Below are 18,881 nucleotides of genomic sequence, written 5' to 3'. Positions count from 1 at the left end.
TATTAGTGTAAGAAACATCATTATGGGTTTATGCTTTATAAAAGGGGTCGACCAAAAGATTAGGTACTATGTATTAACTGAAGGTGGATATGTATTAACTAGGGTTTTAAAAGCATTCCATGTTATTATAGTGGTATTCTATTGGTTTTAATGTGTGACCACATATTATCTATGTGGTGTTGTTATAGCTAAGTCATCTAGCTTAACCCGTGACCCGAGTTATAAAATAATGATAACCATATAAAAAAAAAATGTAAAGAAATTATAAATTTTAATTTTCAATCAACTCAATTTTGAAGAATTAAATTAAAAAAAAATGAGCTGAGTCAACTTTGGGTTAACTTGCTAAACTTAAGTCAGAAGATCTAGATAACTTCATAAAAAACAAATTGAAAAAATTATAAAGTCAGATTCCCAATCAACTCTATGTTAGACAAAAATATTATTAGAATCTACATGGGTAACCTATAAAACTTGTGTGTTAAGTCATAAAATCAAGATAACTCCATAAAAAATAAACAAAAAAAAATTATAAAGTTCAATACTAAATAAATTCAATATTAAATCATGAAATTAAAAATAAAAATTGAAGTAAAAAAAAATCCTCAAAACTTTTAAGGATAAAAGTGAAGAATTACATGTCTTTTCATTGTTCATGGCTGCTACAGTAAAGCCAAGCCTTTTTTATTATATGTTAAATGATAAAATAATTGAACTCATTTATGCAAAATCACGAAGCCAAGAGTTGATCCAATTTCCTGGGTAACTTAATTATGAACATATGAGTTATCCCCTTTTTTATTATTATTATTACTATGAAACAAGATAGTAGCATATATACATTTTATTGATGTAATTAAAAATTATCTCACAGGGGATAGAAAGTCTCCATGCATTCCGATGGATATTCAACAAAACCTAACACGAAAGAGACATGTCCGATTCCTCTCTCTCCATGTATCCGGTTCTTTCTTTCTTTCTTTCTTGCACCCTTCGTTTTTGTGTAAACGTCACCGTTCTTTGAAGCTATGCATGCACTTGCAGACTACCTAGGCTTCTGACCAGCACATGAGAGGAGTTCCAACGTCCACATCAAAAGATTGATTGTGGAAAGTCTGCAATTTCTATAGAATACAAATATCCTTTCACAAGCTCTAAAAGTTGAAATATGAGTTTCTTAGAACCTCCTCTACGTATCTAATTTGTATTAAATATAGAATAGAAGGGAACTTCGGACAAGTAAAATGGCTGCTATTATTAAACTCGGTAAAAAAAATATTTATGACCAATTTTGAAGGACAATTTGGTCATTAAAAGTGAGTTGATAAAATAAAATTTGTTGTTCATGCATCTAAGCTACCTAGCAAGAAGAAAATTATCCTGGCCTGCTATGCTTCCTCTAAATGATCCAAGCCTCTCTTGCAACTGATCATTTGACCCGTATAATATTGCCTCCATCCTTTTGCCTTCCTCTATTTTCTCAATTTTTCTCTCTTTCCTCTCAGGCTTGAAATAATGGATATTAGTCTCACGACCACCGGAAAGTCCGACCAGAAGGCATGCAGTTCAGATGACCTGCAGGGTTCAAGTCATGTAAGGTCGTATACTTGTGCTTTCTGCAAGAGAGGCTTCACAAATGCACAAGCATTAGGAGGCCACATGAATATCCATAGAAGAGATAGGGCAAAACTCAAACAAGCTTTGGACGAAAACTTTCTTTCTTTGAACATCACAAAGTCGACTGACGAGATAAGCAGTGCGCCTGAAACCCCGTGTGCTCCATCTATTGAAGATGATTGTGCTACTCCTAGAAATAAGGCTAGCGAAGAATTTCAGCAGCTACCCTTTATCGTTGATGCGAAGGTAGGCACTCATGGCAGTGAAGAAAACAAGATGGAAATGAATCAAGCTACCTCGCAAGCAGGATTGGACCTTGAGCTTCGATTAGGGTCCGAGCCTCACGAATCATCTACAAGATCGAGTACCAGAAAGTTCTCTTGATCGTGGTGAGCAGCAAGATGTTTGGGATCTAGTAAAGAGGTTTTTTTTCCTCATCTTTTCTTCATATTTTATAAGAAATCTTATCAAGTAGTCCACTTTTTTATCATAAAACCAAGGGTGGTTATGTTGCTTCTTCCTTTCCCGTCAATTTCCACTTTTGTGTTGTTTGACGAAGACTTTAATATTATAGTTCTTCTAAAGCTGTTTACTCAGGGCTTCATCCATTGGAAAAATCAAACTTTCAGTAGATTCCACTTTGCAGAGTGCTTTTTCTATAACGAACTTACTGGTACTTATAAAAAACATTTAATAATAATAATTAAAAAAAACGAGCTTTTAACTTAATTTGTTGATTTTATATTCAAATCATGGGCAGTACTGTGAAATTTGTAGGTTATTGTGACCATAACAAAAAGGATCTCAAATTAATCTGACAATTATTTGGACTTCGAAAATTGTTCACTCAAGACACTTAAAGCATGTAATCATTAATTTTACACGCTCCACGAGCTCCAATCTTCCCTATCATATAAAGAATTTTCAATCTTTTTTTTTCCCTTCTGGTTTCTATGTTTGTTAGTGAGATAGATGAGGCATTTTGCATCTTAAACATGGAATGAGTTTCTCAAATTAATAAATAGATTTCTCAAATTGAACAAAATACATTGAAAATACTGCATTATTATATCCACAGCCTTTACTAGAAAAGAAATAATCGATGCTAAGTAATAGACTATACTATCATGATATAAAATAACACCGTTGGAGGACATTATAAATTTCCCTCTGCATTTTATTAAGAATATGTAGTTAAAATTAAATATTAAAAGGACATTACACAGAAAAACATTGTTTGAATAAAATTATTACAAAATCTCTTAATAAAAATAAAAATCACGTGTAATGAATTGAATTTCATTTTCTTTTCCATTGCTTATATAATTTTGTTTTTTCTCTAAATGATTTGATTTCTAGCCTTAATTTTCTTTTAATGGGAATTTTTATGCAAGTCATATTACTCTTAGCATCATGTTAACTAAATTGATGGAATATAAATTAAATTTTATCGATGAACATTATTAGGACATTGAACAACATTACCAAACATGTTTTAACTAATCGGTGCATGTCTAGATAGTAAATGCTATTATACTAATGAAATCCTTTAACAAGTTGTGGTATCTTTGATCAATTTGGATCACCCGTAACAAATTAGTTTGGGATATTATTGATCCTGATTAAGATAAATTTTATCATTTAATTTATTATTGTTTAGTTTAATAGCTTCGAGTTTGATTTTAGAATTTTATTTATATAAGTATTGATCTAATTAGATGTTCAAATTGTGTACTTAGGTTGTCTAATGCTCAAGATTAAAATGTTTTGTTATTTTTTTTGTTTTTTCACTATAAGTTTTTCTTTTAGTTAGTTTGTTATTTTTTTAATGGTATTGGCTACATCTTAAAAATATTCTTCCTCGATTATTATGTATGTAAAAAATAAAATAAAAACTTAACATCATACACTGACATAATGCTACATAGGTATTTGATGATACTATATAAGTGGTATTAAAAGGTTGTGCTAAATAGGCATTTGATGATACCATATTTTTTTTAAAAAAAGATAATTATATCATTAAACGCCAAAATCTAGTGAGATTAGTACATAAGCTGCAAAATATCATATTATGGAAAAATGCCATAAAGAAGACAAAACACAATCTAAGGTAAATGAAAAGCCAAAAAAACCAAAGAATCACATATAGCACTGCATAGAGAGGACAACGAGCTAATGGAGCCTAAGAGAACTAGCAATATCCATAAGAATGAATTCATAGTTAAGCTTCCTCTACGAAACAAAACAGGAATAATCTCAAAAGCATTACAGTAGAAGACACATAAGTAGGGCCACAAGATTGATGGTTGAGTCAAAACCAGGCAACAAATTCACTTGATCTCCGCACTTCTTGTTTAGCCATGCAATCTGCCATGCAATTACTTTCATGAAAGATATGGGAGTAGGTGATTGAGCCAAAATAAGCATTTAGTATGTTAACAGATGAGAAAAGATTGTGATGCTTCCAGGGACGGTTGTGAGGCTTATGCATCCAGCTAATAACATTGGCAGAATCAGATTATATGATGAGATGTTGATGGTGGAGGAGTGTTGCGATGTCGCGGTTGCACAAATTAATTACCCTAGCTTAAAACACAGCACACAAGATAGTATAGAGCAAGCAAGGGGTCGATCCCACAAGGAAGATTTAGTTCAGATTTTTATGCTATACGTTATGCAATTTGGGGGGGTTTGGATGTTATATAGGCTAAAGCAAAATAAAACAGAAAACTATCAAACAGAATTTAATAAAATCAAAAAATTAACAAGAGAACAAACCTTGGTCGTAATCACACATCCACCTATAGAAATTAGAACTGATCCTTGAAACGAAACTTCAGTTTATATTCTGAATTTTTATATTTTCTTAACGTTGGTTAATTAACGGATCTGTCGTATAACTAACCCTAACCAACAAATAATCACAGTGTCCGCACTAATGATTTACTCCAATGGCAGCCTTAAGATCTGGATAAATTCATTAATCTTAACAACTAAGTTGTCTGCTCATGTTGCTTTGATCAAATGTTCTCCCTAAGTTTAATAACGTAGTTCCGCTACAATTATCAAGCTTAGTTGTTTCACAAGTTTATATACCACAACTCCGGTTTTGATATCAAACTTAGCAATAGATTGTTCACAATAATAACTTAGAGTCCGCTCTAGCAAATTAAGATAAACAATCATAGGAAATATGCATAGGAAAACAAACATACTCATTCATAATACAAACTGAAAATAAATGGAAGAATAAATCTCACAGTTCTTGAAATTTGAAGGTTTATGTGTCCTTACAACCAAGAAAATGAGTTTAGTCTTGCATGTTTGTTTAACAACTAATCAAAAAGATGGAAGAATGCATGATTTAGGGTTTCTTAGAGGAGGGGGGCGTTTTTCTCCTCTTGGGTCGCTACCCCCCTTCTCTTCCCTCATTCTTTTTATATGCTAGGAAACCCTAATCTCTATTTTACAAAACACTCCTCCCTTAAGTAGACAGTTTACATTTAAGTAGTTCAATAACTATTTTCCTAAAAAAAAGAAATAGCTTTGCATGAAATCTTCAAGCTTTGACTTAGAGGAGCTAAATTGCTAAAATAAAAACTTGGATGTCGGTTTAGATGCTTCGGAATGTAATTTGGACTCGTTTCTTCACGAAACCTATTTGCTGGCAGAATTCAGTTGTCATCTTTGAAAAATCATATCTCCCTCATATGACATCGTTTTTGGCTGAAATTTGGAGCGTTTATAGGCCTTTGAGTCAAGAATCCAAAACAATTAATTTTTCATCAATTGGACTTTTGTAGCTCTAGATATTCAAGTCAGAATGACAGAAGGTCAACACTGGCAGATTGCGAGATATGACTTTGAAAGCTGTGATTTCCATGCTCATTCTTATTTTATTGTCTTGCCTTAGATTTCCAGAAAGTTATGGATGTTAGCTTTTTAATGCCACTGGAATCACTTCATTTTGACCTTTAGAGCTCACGTTTTGCACAAAACATCGACTAAAGGTCAAATATGCCAATTACCTCCAATTTACTCCTTTTTGCATCTCTCTTCCAAAAGTGCCTTTAAAATATAAAACAAAGAATATCAAGGCATTTTATATATAAAATATATGCAAAACACTAGTTAAATGTGGGTGAAACTATCGATTAATATGATTGAATCAAGGAGACAATTAGATGCTGATAGTTCAATGGCTTTGATAATAGCCCTCAACTCAGCAATATTAGAATCTAAAATCCCAACTGGAACTTAAAACATACCGAGAAGATGGTAATGGTGATTTCATAGCACACCACCTATTCCAGAGGGGCCTGGCTTACCAAGAGAAGAGCCATCCACATTCCATTTGAAGCTATTAATCATAAGAGGTGACCACATATTATTAATTCTGAAAAAGTGAACATCCACCAAAGTAGGTCATGTGTCGATCTAATCAAATCTGTAGGGGATTATGGGAAATCAAAATGGATAGCTTTTAACCATAGGCATAAACGAGTGATAATAAGAAAGAATATTGTATCATAGTCAGGTGTCTTCTGTTGGAAAATCAGATCATTTCAAAGAAACCAAAGAGACCATGCCACTGAGAAAAACAACATCAGCCACGCCTTCCTCTAAAAATGACCATGCACTAGGAAAGTCCACTAAGACCACATATCTGAGAAGCTCTTTGGGCAACACCAAACTAAACCCCACCACTTAATGATTTTGGACCAAATTAGCCAATGCTTATGGCAGTGCAGCAGGATATGGTCCCTCGACTCTTCCTCCACTAGGCATATAAGGCAATTAGATTCTAAACTACCCAAAATACCTCTTCAAACCAACATACACTGGGTGTTGATTATGTTAATGATAGCCATCTAGCAAAAGATCTCTACCTTAGAAGGGACAATATTTTTCCAAATCCCAGCAAAAAAGAAGCCACTATTTGTGGATGGCTTAGGACTTAACAATCCACATAGAGATTTCACTGAAAATCTTCCTGATTTATTGTCCTTCCATATTAGTCTATCCTCTCTATCTTTGTCCATGTTTACTGTCAATAGGATTGCATAAAGTTGATCTAGCAAACCAATGTTGTGCCCCCATAGTGGTCTTATCCAGGAGAAAACCCAAATCCATTCATACCCTTCCTACATTCCCATCTTATCAATGCTAGCTTCTTTGTCGTTGGATAATTGGAAAGTATTAGGTCCAAAGATGATTTTTCTTTGCCACATATAGATATTTTGGTCAACAACACTACAAGTAGTTCCACATATTTTTTTATGGATGGTTTCTTAGGATATAACTAAATAAAAATAACTCTAAAAGATAAAGAGAAAATAACTTTTGTTATGCCCTGGGAAACATTCTGTTATAAGGTTATGCCATATGATTTGAAGTATGCAGAGGCCACCAATCAGAAGGCTATGCTGACTCTTTTCAATGATATGATGCACAAAGAAATTGAGGTGTATATGGATCATAAGATTGCCAAGTCCAAGAATTCAGAAAATCATGTCCACGTTTTGAGAAAGTTATTTGAGAGATTGTGGAAGTATGAACTAAGACTCAACCCTACAAAATGGTCATTTGGAGTTAAATCTAGAAAGTTGCTAAGATTCGTAGTAAGTGATAGAGGTATAGAGTTCGATCTTGATAAGGTAAGGGTCATCTAATACATGCCATTCCCTAAGACAAAGAAGGAGGTAAGAGGATTCTTAAGGAGATTGAATTAAATTGCCTGATTTATATCTCCGCTACCAACAACATGTGAACATATCTTCCAATAATCTAGTGTTTGTTTTCATCAATAACATAATTTTTATGGTTTTGAATCTTAGAGTTTCCGTTTAGAACTAAAACTCATTTAACAAAATCATGATGTTTAAAAGATAATTGAAGTGAATTGATGCTAGATTATTGATTCTTGCATGACCAAATTATTGATTCTTGCATGATGGTCAACATGTATATGCCTTCGTTGTGACCAAATCTGGTTTTTTTGGAACCTAGGTTATTGGGTTCATGTTTAGTGTTCTTGATGTACTTGGTATTCTTCATTTTTTTTTATTTGTTTTATTTAATGTTTTTGAGGTTTTATGTTTTTATAGTGTTTAATCTATTTTTTAGATTTAGTTTTGTTTTTTTAGTTGTTTTCAAGTCAAACCAGGATTTCTGTTTTGGTTTATGGTCGAACTAAAAATTTTAGGTCGACTTGGTTGGGTCGGGTAGAAAAAAAGTTCATCTTAGGATTTAATTCCCTGTTTGGTTTGCCTTTTGTGTTTAAGGGTGTGTTTGGCAAAACACCCCGTAAGCCTATTTTTGATAGTTTTATTACAAAGAAAATTGACTTTTTGCCAAATAAAGCCTAATTGTATTTATAAAAAAAAAATCTAATCTTGCATATGGCTAAGAATCCTAAAGTTATTTTGTAACATCCTCAAATTATAAGAACATGAAATCTCAAATATTTCTTTATGAATGTCAAGTATTGAACAATATGTCTAAAATTATGGTAGTGGTAGTGTAATTTATTTGAGCCTTAGAATCTTTCTTAGAGAGAAGATATTTCAATGCTGCATGATCACTAAAAACGATAACAGGTGAGCCAACAAGATAAAATATGAACTTGTCACATGCAAATACTACTACAAGTAATTTTTTTTAGTGGTAGTGTAATTCATTTGAGCACTATTTAAAGTTTTATTTGCATAGTAAATCACATAAGGTTTCTTATCTTTTCTTTGTCCCAAGACAACACCCACGACATAATCACTAACGTCACACATTATTTCAAAAGATAGTGATCAATCAGGAGGTTGAATGACAAGAGCAGAAGTAAGCAAGCTTTTAAGTTTAACAAAGGCTTTTTCACATTGTTTAGTCCATTCATAAACATTTTTCTTTGTTAAAAGGTTACATAATGGTTTAGATATTACACTAAAATCTTTGATGAACCTTCTATAAAAACCAGTATGTCCTAAGAATGATCTAACATCTTTAACAGATTTTGGTGTTGGCAAGTTAGTAATTAACTCGATTTTAGATTTGTCAACCTCAATTCCTTTTGATGAAACAATGTGACCAAGTACAATGCCGTTTGTTACCATAAAGTGACATTTTTTCCAATTCAATATAAGATTCTTCTCTTCACACCTATTCAAAACCTTTTCCAAGTTAGTTAAACAATCATCAAATGAATCACCAAAAACAGAAAAATCATCCATAAAAATCTCAAGGAAACATTCAACCATATCACTAAATATACTAAGCATGCATCTTTGAAATGTGGCCAATGCATTAAATAATCCAAAAGTCATTCTTCGATATGCAAAAGTACCTAATGGACATGTGAAAGTAGTCTTCTCTTGATCTTCCAATGCAATTTCAATTTGGTTGTAACCTCAATAGCCATCTAGGAAACAATAAAATTCATGACTTGTAACTCTTTCTAAGATTTGATCCATGAAAGGTAAAGGGAAATGATCTTTTCTAGTCATTGAATTAAGTTTCCTATAGTCAATGCACATGCACCAACTAGTAATAGTCCGAGTTGGAATTAACTCATTTTTCTTATTTGTTATCGCAATGACTTTAGACTTTTTGGGTACAACTTGGGTAGGACTTACCCATTTGCTGTCAAAAATAGGATAAATGATTCCATTATGTAGAAGCTTAATGACTTCATTTTTCACTACTTCTTTCATATTAGGATTAAGTCTTCATTGCATTTCTTTAAAGGGTTTAGCATTTTTCTCCAAATAAATCATGTGTGTGCAAATCAAAGAACTAATTCCTTTTATGTCAGCTATGGTCCATCCTAATGCATTTTTGTGCATTTTCAGAGTTTGTAATAATATACCTTCTTGATGTGCATTAAGTTTGGAAAAGATTATTACCAGAAAAGTTTCATTTTCTTCCAAAAATGAGTATTTGAGATTGAATGGTAATGGCTTCAAATTAGGTTTTGGTGGTTGAACACTTGAAGGTATGGACTCAATTGATCATGGTGGCAATTCTTCAATTTGTGGTCTCAAATTACATGCCTTTACTTCTTCCTAAAAATAGACCATTTACAAATCATCAGGTTCATTAATCTTAGTTTCACTAAAAGTGGTTTGAAATTGATCATGAACTAATTTTTCAATAATGTCCACTTCTTGTAAATCATTATCATCTCCAGGTTGCTTGCAAATGTTGAAAATATTCATCTCCAATGTCATGTTTCCAAATCATAGCTTCATCAATCAATTCCTACAATTAATCAATGCATTAGAAGTTGCAAGAAATGGACGTTCTAAAATAACAGGAATTGAATTACATGCTTCAATAGGTTGCGTATCCAAGATAATAAAATCTACAGGGTAAATGAATTTATCAACCTGTACTAACACATCCTCAACTATTCCTCTAGGTATTTTTACAAATCTATCAGCAAGTAAAAGAGTTACAGAAGTTGGTTTTAACTCACCTAGATTGAGACTTTTAAAAATCGAATATGGAAGTAAATTCACACTAGCTCCAAGATCAAGTAAAGCTCTTTTAATTTTATGTTCTCTAATAAAGCAAAAAATTGTAGGACAACCAGGGTCTTTATATTTCAAAGCATTATTGTTATGAAGAATAGCACTTACTTGTTAGGCTAAAGATGCTTTCTTTTTCACATTCAGTTTTCTCTTCACAATGCATAAATCTTTCAAAATTTTAGCATAGAAATATACATGTTTATCCAACAAAGGTATATTGATCCTTACATGTTTGAAAGTTTCAAGAATTTCAGAATTGTGATTGACTTTCCTTTGTTTGGTCATGGCATGAGGAAATGGAAGTATTGGCGGAGAATCAGTCTTTTTTTTTCAATGTTTAGATTCAACCCCTTCCTTACCCTCAAAGATTGACTCATCATCTTTCTCACAAAGTTGAAAAGTGGGTTTTTCAATAACCTTGCCACTACGAAGAGTGATAACTGATTTGACTTGATCTATGTATTGGCTTCCAGAACTACTTGCATTTGCATTGTATTGCCCCTTTGGATTTTGCTACGGTTGAGATGGAAACTTACCTTTCTCTTGAAAACTAAGAGCAGATGTGAATTTTGCAAGAGCATCTTTAAAATTTATTATGCTTTGAGCAAGTTGAGTGTTGATTGTTTCTTGCTTTTCAATGAATACATATAATATTTCCTCAAGATTTCTTCTAAGAGGTGGAGCATAAGGAGGTGCATATCCATGAGAATTTTGAAAATTATGGTGTGCTTGGAATGGTGGCTGTGAAGTTTATACATTATTGTTATCACTTTTCCAACTAAAATTTGGGTGATTTCTCCAATCAGGGTTGTATGTTTGAGAGTATGGGCTATGATTGGGCATTTGGAAACTGTTTAAAGCATGAGCTTGTTCATGGAGGCATTCCTTAAAAGAATGCAAAGTTGGACAGTCATTGGTTGCATACTTATTCGTTTCATAGATTTGACATACAATTTCTTAAACAAATTTTAATTGACCACTTTTTTTCAATTCTAGTGCTTCGACTTTTCTAGCTAAAGATGCAAACTTGGCTTGGAGGTCATGATCTTCCCTAAGGTTATACATACCTCTACTAAACGTATGAGGTTGGGTTTTACTTGGTGCCTCATAAGTACTTGTGGTGTCCCAATTTTGTGCATTTTTAGCTAGCAAATCTACGTACTCCATTGTTTCATTAGGGTCTTTATCTTTAAAAGTTCAATTGCACATCAATTCAACCATTTGTCTATCTTTAGGTGTTAACCCTTCATAAAATTATGAAACCAATCTCCATGTTTCAAAACCATAATGAGGGCAAGTATTAAGCAAGTCTCAATACCTATCCCAATATTGGTAAAATATTTCACCTGGTTTTTGAGTGAAAGTGGTGATTTGTCTTTTGAAAGAGTTAGTTCTGTGAGATGGAAAAAACTTCTTTAAAAATTATTGTTCATTTCATCCCAAGCACAAATGGATCCTGACCTAAGATTTTATAGCCATGTTTTAGTTGTATCTTTTAATGAAAAGGGAAAAAACTTTAACCTAAAGGTATTCATGCTACAATTTAAGTCATTATAGGTGTTACAAACTTCTTCAAATTCTGTCAAATACAAGTATGGATTTTCTAGATCTAAGCCATGAAAAGAAAGTAAAAGTTGAATAATGTCTGACTTAAAATTAAAATGAGATGTATTGGGAGGAAAAACTATGCAAGAGGGTGCACTTGTTCTTGTGGGATTCATGTGGTCTCTAAGTGTTCTAACACGGTTATTCTCATTATTCTCATTATAAAGTGACTGGTTATCTTCTTCGGCCATATTTTCTCAAAATGATGAGGATACCCTACAAAGTCTACCACTTAATGTACGTGACCAAACACTTATGCACGTGTAGAAAGAGAATAAAAGGAAGCAGAAAACAAAAGAAACAAAGTTAGATACAAGAAAAGTGAAAAGAGAAAATAAAATAAATACTATAATTTGTACAAGAATTTACCTCGCCGGCAACGGCACCAAAAACTTGACACGACCAAAAGATTGATGTCTTCTCCCAAGTGCAGTAGTATCGAAGTAATAAATAACTCGACAAGACCGGGGTCGAACCACATGGAGGTTAATTGTATAAATTATAGACAATAATAATACAACAACAACAACAACAATAATAATAATAATAATGAAGAAGAAGAAGAAGAAGAAGAAGAAGTTGATGAGAACTTTGAGATGAAAGATTAATGTGAGGATTAAATAATTATAAAAACAAATATCAAGATTAGAGGATCCACTAATGGTATTTCAAACAAGTATAGTATAAACTCTTATTATTCAACTAGAAACCACACACAAAGGAGGTTCTGATCAGATGATTTATCATTAATAGCTCATTATAAATTGTTATGATCATATTAATTATTTTATTTAAGTAACACCAAACTTTTAAATATTGTCAGGAATTTATTATGCTAACTTATATTAACAACAAATCAAGTTCCTTTCATAGCACAAGTGTAAGTAATACCATATGATTGGGCTATGAGAGTGCCCAACATTTGTTGTACCAAGTTTTATACACCACAAATCTAGATTAATCATTTAACAACCAAGGTGTTAAGAATTAGTAAGATAAAAAGATAAGACATGTTAATATTAAACTTTAAGGTCCATGTTGAGTTTACACTATACTTATTCTTACACCATTAGTGTAAGAATAATGGTGAAAAAGAGAAACATAATGAAGAAGAGAAACATAAATAAAAAAAATAAGAACATAAATAAGATACAAGTTAACTAAGTACATGAAAGGAAATGAAGAGCACAAACAAGATATTAATAAAAGCAAAACTTAAGAATTACAAAAAAAATATAAAGAGAGAGAACAAAAGCAAGTTCTTGATTTGAACAACCAAGCCCCTAAATGCATGTCAAATGCCTCCTTTTATAGGCCAAAATTTTAAACTATTGATTTGATGACTAATTGTTGAGTGGGTGGCCAGCTCTTGACTTGGTGAAAATCCTTATCTTCTTGTCTGAATAAAACGTCATTGCTAGCATCAGAACTGGAACCACTTATACGCATAAAAGTTATAGGAAATTGTCTTATATTTCCAATGGAAAAAAATTGAGGTCATTTTGACTGAACACTGAATAGTGTCTGGGCTGCAGGACAGATTCGGACTTCTCCATTATTGCTATAATTTGGACTTGAAAATAGCATTTTTAAATCTTGGACTCCACATGAAAGTTGTAGGCCTATGTCTTACCGAATATATCCAAAAAATTAAGGTCCTTTGGAAAACTAGAACTCGAGATATGATCCAATTACCGAACAATGTTCTAGTTTGGGTTGCACCAACATCTCTTTTCTAAGTTTGGCTTGTCCTTTCAATTTCAATACTTAAACTCATCAATCAATCCTTTCATTTATGTGATAGGCCCGCATTTAAGATGAATATTTACCATAAATTAAAGGTATCTTATATTATTAGGTATGTTATTATAAAACATGCTTTAGTTAAGGAGTTATTGATACTTCAAGTGCAAAAATGATGATATAAAACCTTGATAAAAATGCACTTTTAAATAATAATTAGACACAGTAAAAGGTCTTGGGGTGAAGGCTTGCGCTTCACTTTTCTACGCTGAACAATTTCCCTGCCTCCAGTGTTAGGGGCACCGGCTCCTTTCTTAGAGACAAGCTCAGCTTTAACATGCTTTGTATTAGGAACACAATCAGCAGGTAGATTTTCCTTTGAGTGATCAACAACAGGGTTGTCATTTGGGGTCCCAACCAATGGAAAACAGAATCCCTGCCTTGGAGAGCTGGAGAAGGGTTAGGAGTTTGCTGTTGGCTTGGAACAATAGGAGGTAAGGATTTAGTGCAAGTTAAAGTAATATGACCAAGGGTTTTGCAATGCTTGCAAAAACAAGGAAGCGTTTCATATACAACTTGTAGCAAGCTGCCATTAGGCAGAGTAACTTTAATAGAACACGGCAAGTCAGATAACAAGTTGACTTCCACCAACACCCTAGCATAGGAGAGTCTTGATGTAGAAGAGGTATGCATGTCACTTTGAATGGGCTTACCAAGTACACTGGCGATCTTAGACAAACATTTGAGGGACCAACACTTGAGTGGCAGATTGGGAAACTTAACCCAAACTAGAACAATGTGCATTCTGAGGAAGAGAAATCAAAATATTTTAGCATTGCTCTAAGGATGAGTGGCTAGCCATAGACAAGATAATGGCCCCTATATAAGACATTCAATTTGTCTGCATCATTGGCAAATTTAAAGATCAACCAACTAGAGGCATGAATTGTTAAGGAGGCCTCGTAATGCCAGGTGGTAACAATAAGGTTATGTAAGGCTTTAAAGCAAGGGGAACGACTAGCAATATACCCAACAAGACATATCTTCCAATAGTCACATTTAGTGTCAAGATCATCATCAACCAAATTGCAGCCTCTAGTTTCAGTGAAAGCAGAAGAATGGATGAGTTTAGGGCACCTGGTAGTGTCACAATTAGACGCGAAAAGATTATGCCAAGTGCTAGGAGAAGGCTCAGGACTGGCACTTGCAGTGGCAGCCAAAAGGACATTAGCGTCCATAGGAGCCTTAGGGGCAGATGGGGCTAGAACAACAGCCAGAGCAGAATTAGCACATGAGGGGGGGAGAACAGCGGCTGGCTGGGTGCCTACAGGGGAGATAGAAGGGCTAGGAGGAGCTGTAAACACTAGAGTGGTGAAGAATTTGGAACCCCCCTCGTAATCCTCCTCAGAAGATTCAAAATCAACTTCCTCATCATCGAAGTCGTCGTCATCAAAACAATACTCAACAAAAACATGGTTGATGCTAGGGGATGGATCAACATGATATTAGGACACAGGACCATATGAGAAAGACTGGATTTGAGGATTAAGGCAAGGACTATTAGGGGCTAAAGTAACAGGCGGGTTGTGGTTTGAATTTGAATTTAGGAGAACTGTAGCATGAACAGTACATGAAAGAGATAGGGCCGCTAAAGCTAGGACAGTGGAATCATTGACAAGCTGAGAATCAGCTAGTAACTTTTGCTATTTTAGTTAGGATTTATGAGACCCAGCCTTCTTCTTTTTGTTCGTCATAACCAAGAGGAGCCAAGATTTAACAGATCAAATAAACAAGAACACAGACAGTGGTAGGAGATCAAAAACATAAAAAGAAGGCTTCATAAAGAAGGAGAGCATCTCTCTCTATGTTGTTTTAGTTTTTATTTAACTTAAGTTATGCATGTTAAAGCAAAGGTGTTTGCCTTGGGTTTGTTAGGGTTATTCATGCACAAAATAGGTTTAGAAAATTAATTTTGAATCCATGTTACATGAACATATATGTTATTTTAAGTTGATATTTTTTTTTTATTGGATACCTCATGCTTGATTTTGATGTTTTTTTGTTCAAACATGTTGGGATAAAAAGAATATATTTTAGAAGCCAAAATGCATATTTATGGGCTTGGTAGTGACTGGGCATGGTTGGGTTTTTTCTAGGTTTATAGGTAATGCTCTTCGTGTTCATCGAATGAACATTGTCTTGCCTTTTAATTTGGATAAATTTTGGTGTATTTCTTTGCACAAACCCTTTCTTTATGCATGATTAACCAATAATCTAGTGTTTATTTGCATCTATAATATGATTTTTATGATTTTTAATTCTAGGATTTTGGTTTAAAACCAAAACCCATTTTGACAAAATCATGATGTTTAATAGATAATTGAAGTGAAAGGATATTATATTATTGATCCTTATATGATGTTCAAACATGTACGTGCCTTCCTTTGTTTTTGTTGTTATTCAATTTTTTACACCATTTTTAAAAACTAATTGCAAAAAAACAACAAATAGCAAAAAAAACAACAAAAAACCCAAAAAAACAATATGATCTTGACATATTTGTATCACTTTCAACATCTTTTCCAAAGAATTTAAAATTAAAAGAAATATATTGCCAACGCATTCAGTTTTTAATGTGCTTATGGAATCAATGTTGATGTTGCATTTAAAAAAAAATCAAAATACAATAAGAAATAAGAAAAATCAAAATATAAATGGACAAAGGGTCCAAAAGTGAAAATGAAGAAAATGAGGGACCACATAAAATTTAGATTGCTTAGGGACCAAGTAATTGAAGGAAAAAAGATAAGAAAAAAAATTACCTACAAATAGGTGGTATACACACACAAAAATAAAGGGAGAGAATTAGTGATGGCAAAACATCACACATAAAAACACTACCCTAAAAAACACCTATACAAAATTACCATTGATCTCGCCATTAACAACCACCACTCACCTAGCCACCATCAAAGCTCAGCAACCTATCTCTATCCTTTTTCCACACTAATATTTGAAGAAAGAGGAAATAAAAAACAAAGGAAAAAAACCATCTCCCTTCCTTACCATTGAAAACCATCATCCACTTTCCCCTATAGGTAATCGTCCATCCTCCTCTCATAACCTCTGCCTATGTCAGCCAACCATCTCTTTCCCAGGAACAACAACCCCATTCCCCATAACACCCATAAGACAACACCATACAAATCATCCATGTTTCCCCTCCATTCCAGTCATGAACCTCTATGTCAGCCTCCAAGCAAGGTAGTGATGTCGCTTGCTAGTGATAGCTTCCCTTTTCCTCCAACCATTATGCTTATATCTTCCTTGAAAACAATATTGATGACCCTTCTTCCTTTACAATAGACGGCCAATAATAGACCACAACTGAGCAATCCCTTTCCCTCTATTATTGATTATTAAGGTAACTAGCAAGGAGAAGAAAACTCATGAAGCAATACACAAAAAAACAAACCAGTAAAAAAGAAAGGAAGAAGAAAAAAGTGAAGGTTGAGGTTTGATATGCCCTGATCTCCTTCCTCAGAGAGCATGGAGGAGCATTGTTGGCAAGGAAAGGAAGAACTTAAGGAGCCGCTTTAAATCTACCAATTTTCGCTCATTAATCAATGATGGGGCATGGATTCACGTGCCTCTAGTGGTAGTGACGTGTGGTACATGTGCCACCACTATTCTAGCAGCCTTTTAGACCAAATTTTAGTTAATTCATGGACATTTTAAACATCTCAGAAGGTCGATTCATAAACTCAAAATGTTTTTTAGACAAATTGCTATAACATTGTGAAATTTAGGATAAATTGTTTATTATTTTGTATAATTTTTGGATTTTTTTGACATTATTAATTTGGTTTGATGTGTGCTTTGCTTTTGAAATGACTTGATAATTTATATTAGATTGTGGATTTTATTTTTTAAGGTTACGATTGCTATTTGAACATTAAATGTTTGATTTGGAGATTATGTTTGAATTTATGTTGATTTGAGTTTTGATTTTTAATTCAAGGAATATGTTTGGGTTTGGTAGTCGCTTGCTTTAAGTTGAGTTCGAATACTAAATAATTTGTTTTAAATTAATATCTTATAGAGAGTATTGTACTTTGCCAAATGTAGCTTTAGTAAAATTTTCAAATGTTCGAAAGACAATTTTACAATTAATTTTTAATTCTCCATATTCTTTTACCTATCGTATTTAATATTTAAAATTATGACCTACTCTCAAGGTGTTTTGTTTTATAAAATAAAATAGTTTTTTCCAAAAAAAAACAACAACAAAAATCTTTCTCTCAAAAATACAATTTTATTTTAAATTGCATACAACCAAGTCTCTCAATAATAATAATAATAATAATAATAATAATAAATAATCATATCTTGCTTAACAAATAAAATATAAACATGCATGTTGTGTTTTTAGTATTTTTATACAAAATTTAAACAAATATATATTTACATGCATTTTGGATTTAATAACCAGTTTGCTGAATTCATAAGAATTTGATCAATATTTCAATAACTTCTAAAAATTTTAATTCATGAAAATTAATGGTAAAAATGTTTTTATAAATGTTGGACTTACAAATAAGCTGGTATTTAAATATCAAGAATTGATTAGAAATTCTCAGAATTGTTCTGAATATTCATCAATTTTAATTGAGGGTATTTGTTACCACAATATACGAGTCGTGAAAAACCCTTTCGCATTCTAAGACAAGTAAACCCTACCAGAGCACCTACATGGACCTTTTTTCATAAGAATTCATTTGGATAAATGAGCTTATAATAAATTTAAAACGCTAACGAGTGAATCTTTATCTTGAACTATAGACAAAACCACCAAGTTAGGAATCTATTAAAACCTTTAAAATCTGGATCAAATAATGCAACCCACCTCATCTGGGATATGTTAGGAGTGATAATACCTTTCCTAGCGACAACTAGTTCCTTAACCTTGGAATTTGTAATAATACTAGTATACCCAGGTTTCCTAGCAATCCTAAACCAAACAATTAGGTGGCAACTCCTTTACCCCTGATGTCACGCGCCCACATGCGATAGAATGGCTACTCCATTAGAAAATTCCTTTTTCACAGTATTGGACTATGCTTTATATGGTTTTTGTGATTTGGTGTGTTTTTTGCATTTGGCTTGTTTTTTTATTTTATTTTATTTATGCTTCGGCATGTTTTATCCTGGTTGTACATGTATGTTGGATATGGAAGAATATCATTATGAATCACTAGTTTATTTGTGATATATCATTTTGGAATGCACACGCATGGAAACTTCAGGTTAGGTGGAGGAGTAGCGACTTACCCTATGAATTTCAATCGGGGTTTAAGTTCATGAAACCATTTGACTCTTTGTTGAGTGCTT

General features: G+C 33.0%; 1 protein-coding gene and 1 pseudogene across 1 annotated transcript; one reads left to right on the top strand and one right to left on the bottom strand.

The window, feature by feature from the left end:
* The first annotated feature begins 1,515 nt into the window (after positions 1-1,515).
* On the top strand, positions 1,516-2,001 carry LOC118045006 (uncharacterized). Its single transcript, XM_035053483.2, has one exon. It carries the CDS (start codon positions 1,516-1,518, stop codon positions 1,999-2,001), a length of 486 nt encoding a protein of 161 aa, XP_034909374.1.
* A 4,179-nt stretch (positions 2,002-6,180) lies between these two features.
* LOC140954693 (uncharacterized) lies at positions 6,181-16,705 on the bottom strand (annotated as a pseudogene).
* Between the last annotated feature and the right edge of the window lie 2,176 nt (positions 16,706-18,881).

Source organism: Populus alba, chromosome 16 (assembly GCF_005239225.2).
Source record: "Populus alba chromosome 16, ASM523922v2, whole genome shotgun sequence".
NCBI classification, from domain to species: Eukaryota; Viridiplantae; Streptophyta; class Magnoliopsida; order Malpighiales; family Salicaceae; genus Populus; species Populus alba.
Note: the sequence above shows the minus strand (reverse complement) of the source record. Positions and strands in the feature narration are given on the sequence as shown.

What these genes read in the sequence shown, in the direction of transcription:
- LOC118045006 (XM_035053483.2), top strand. Translation starts at nt 1,516, where the DNA reads ATGGATATTAGTCTCACGACCACCGGAAAGTCCGACCAGAAGGCATGC.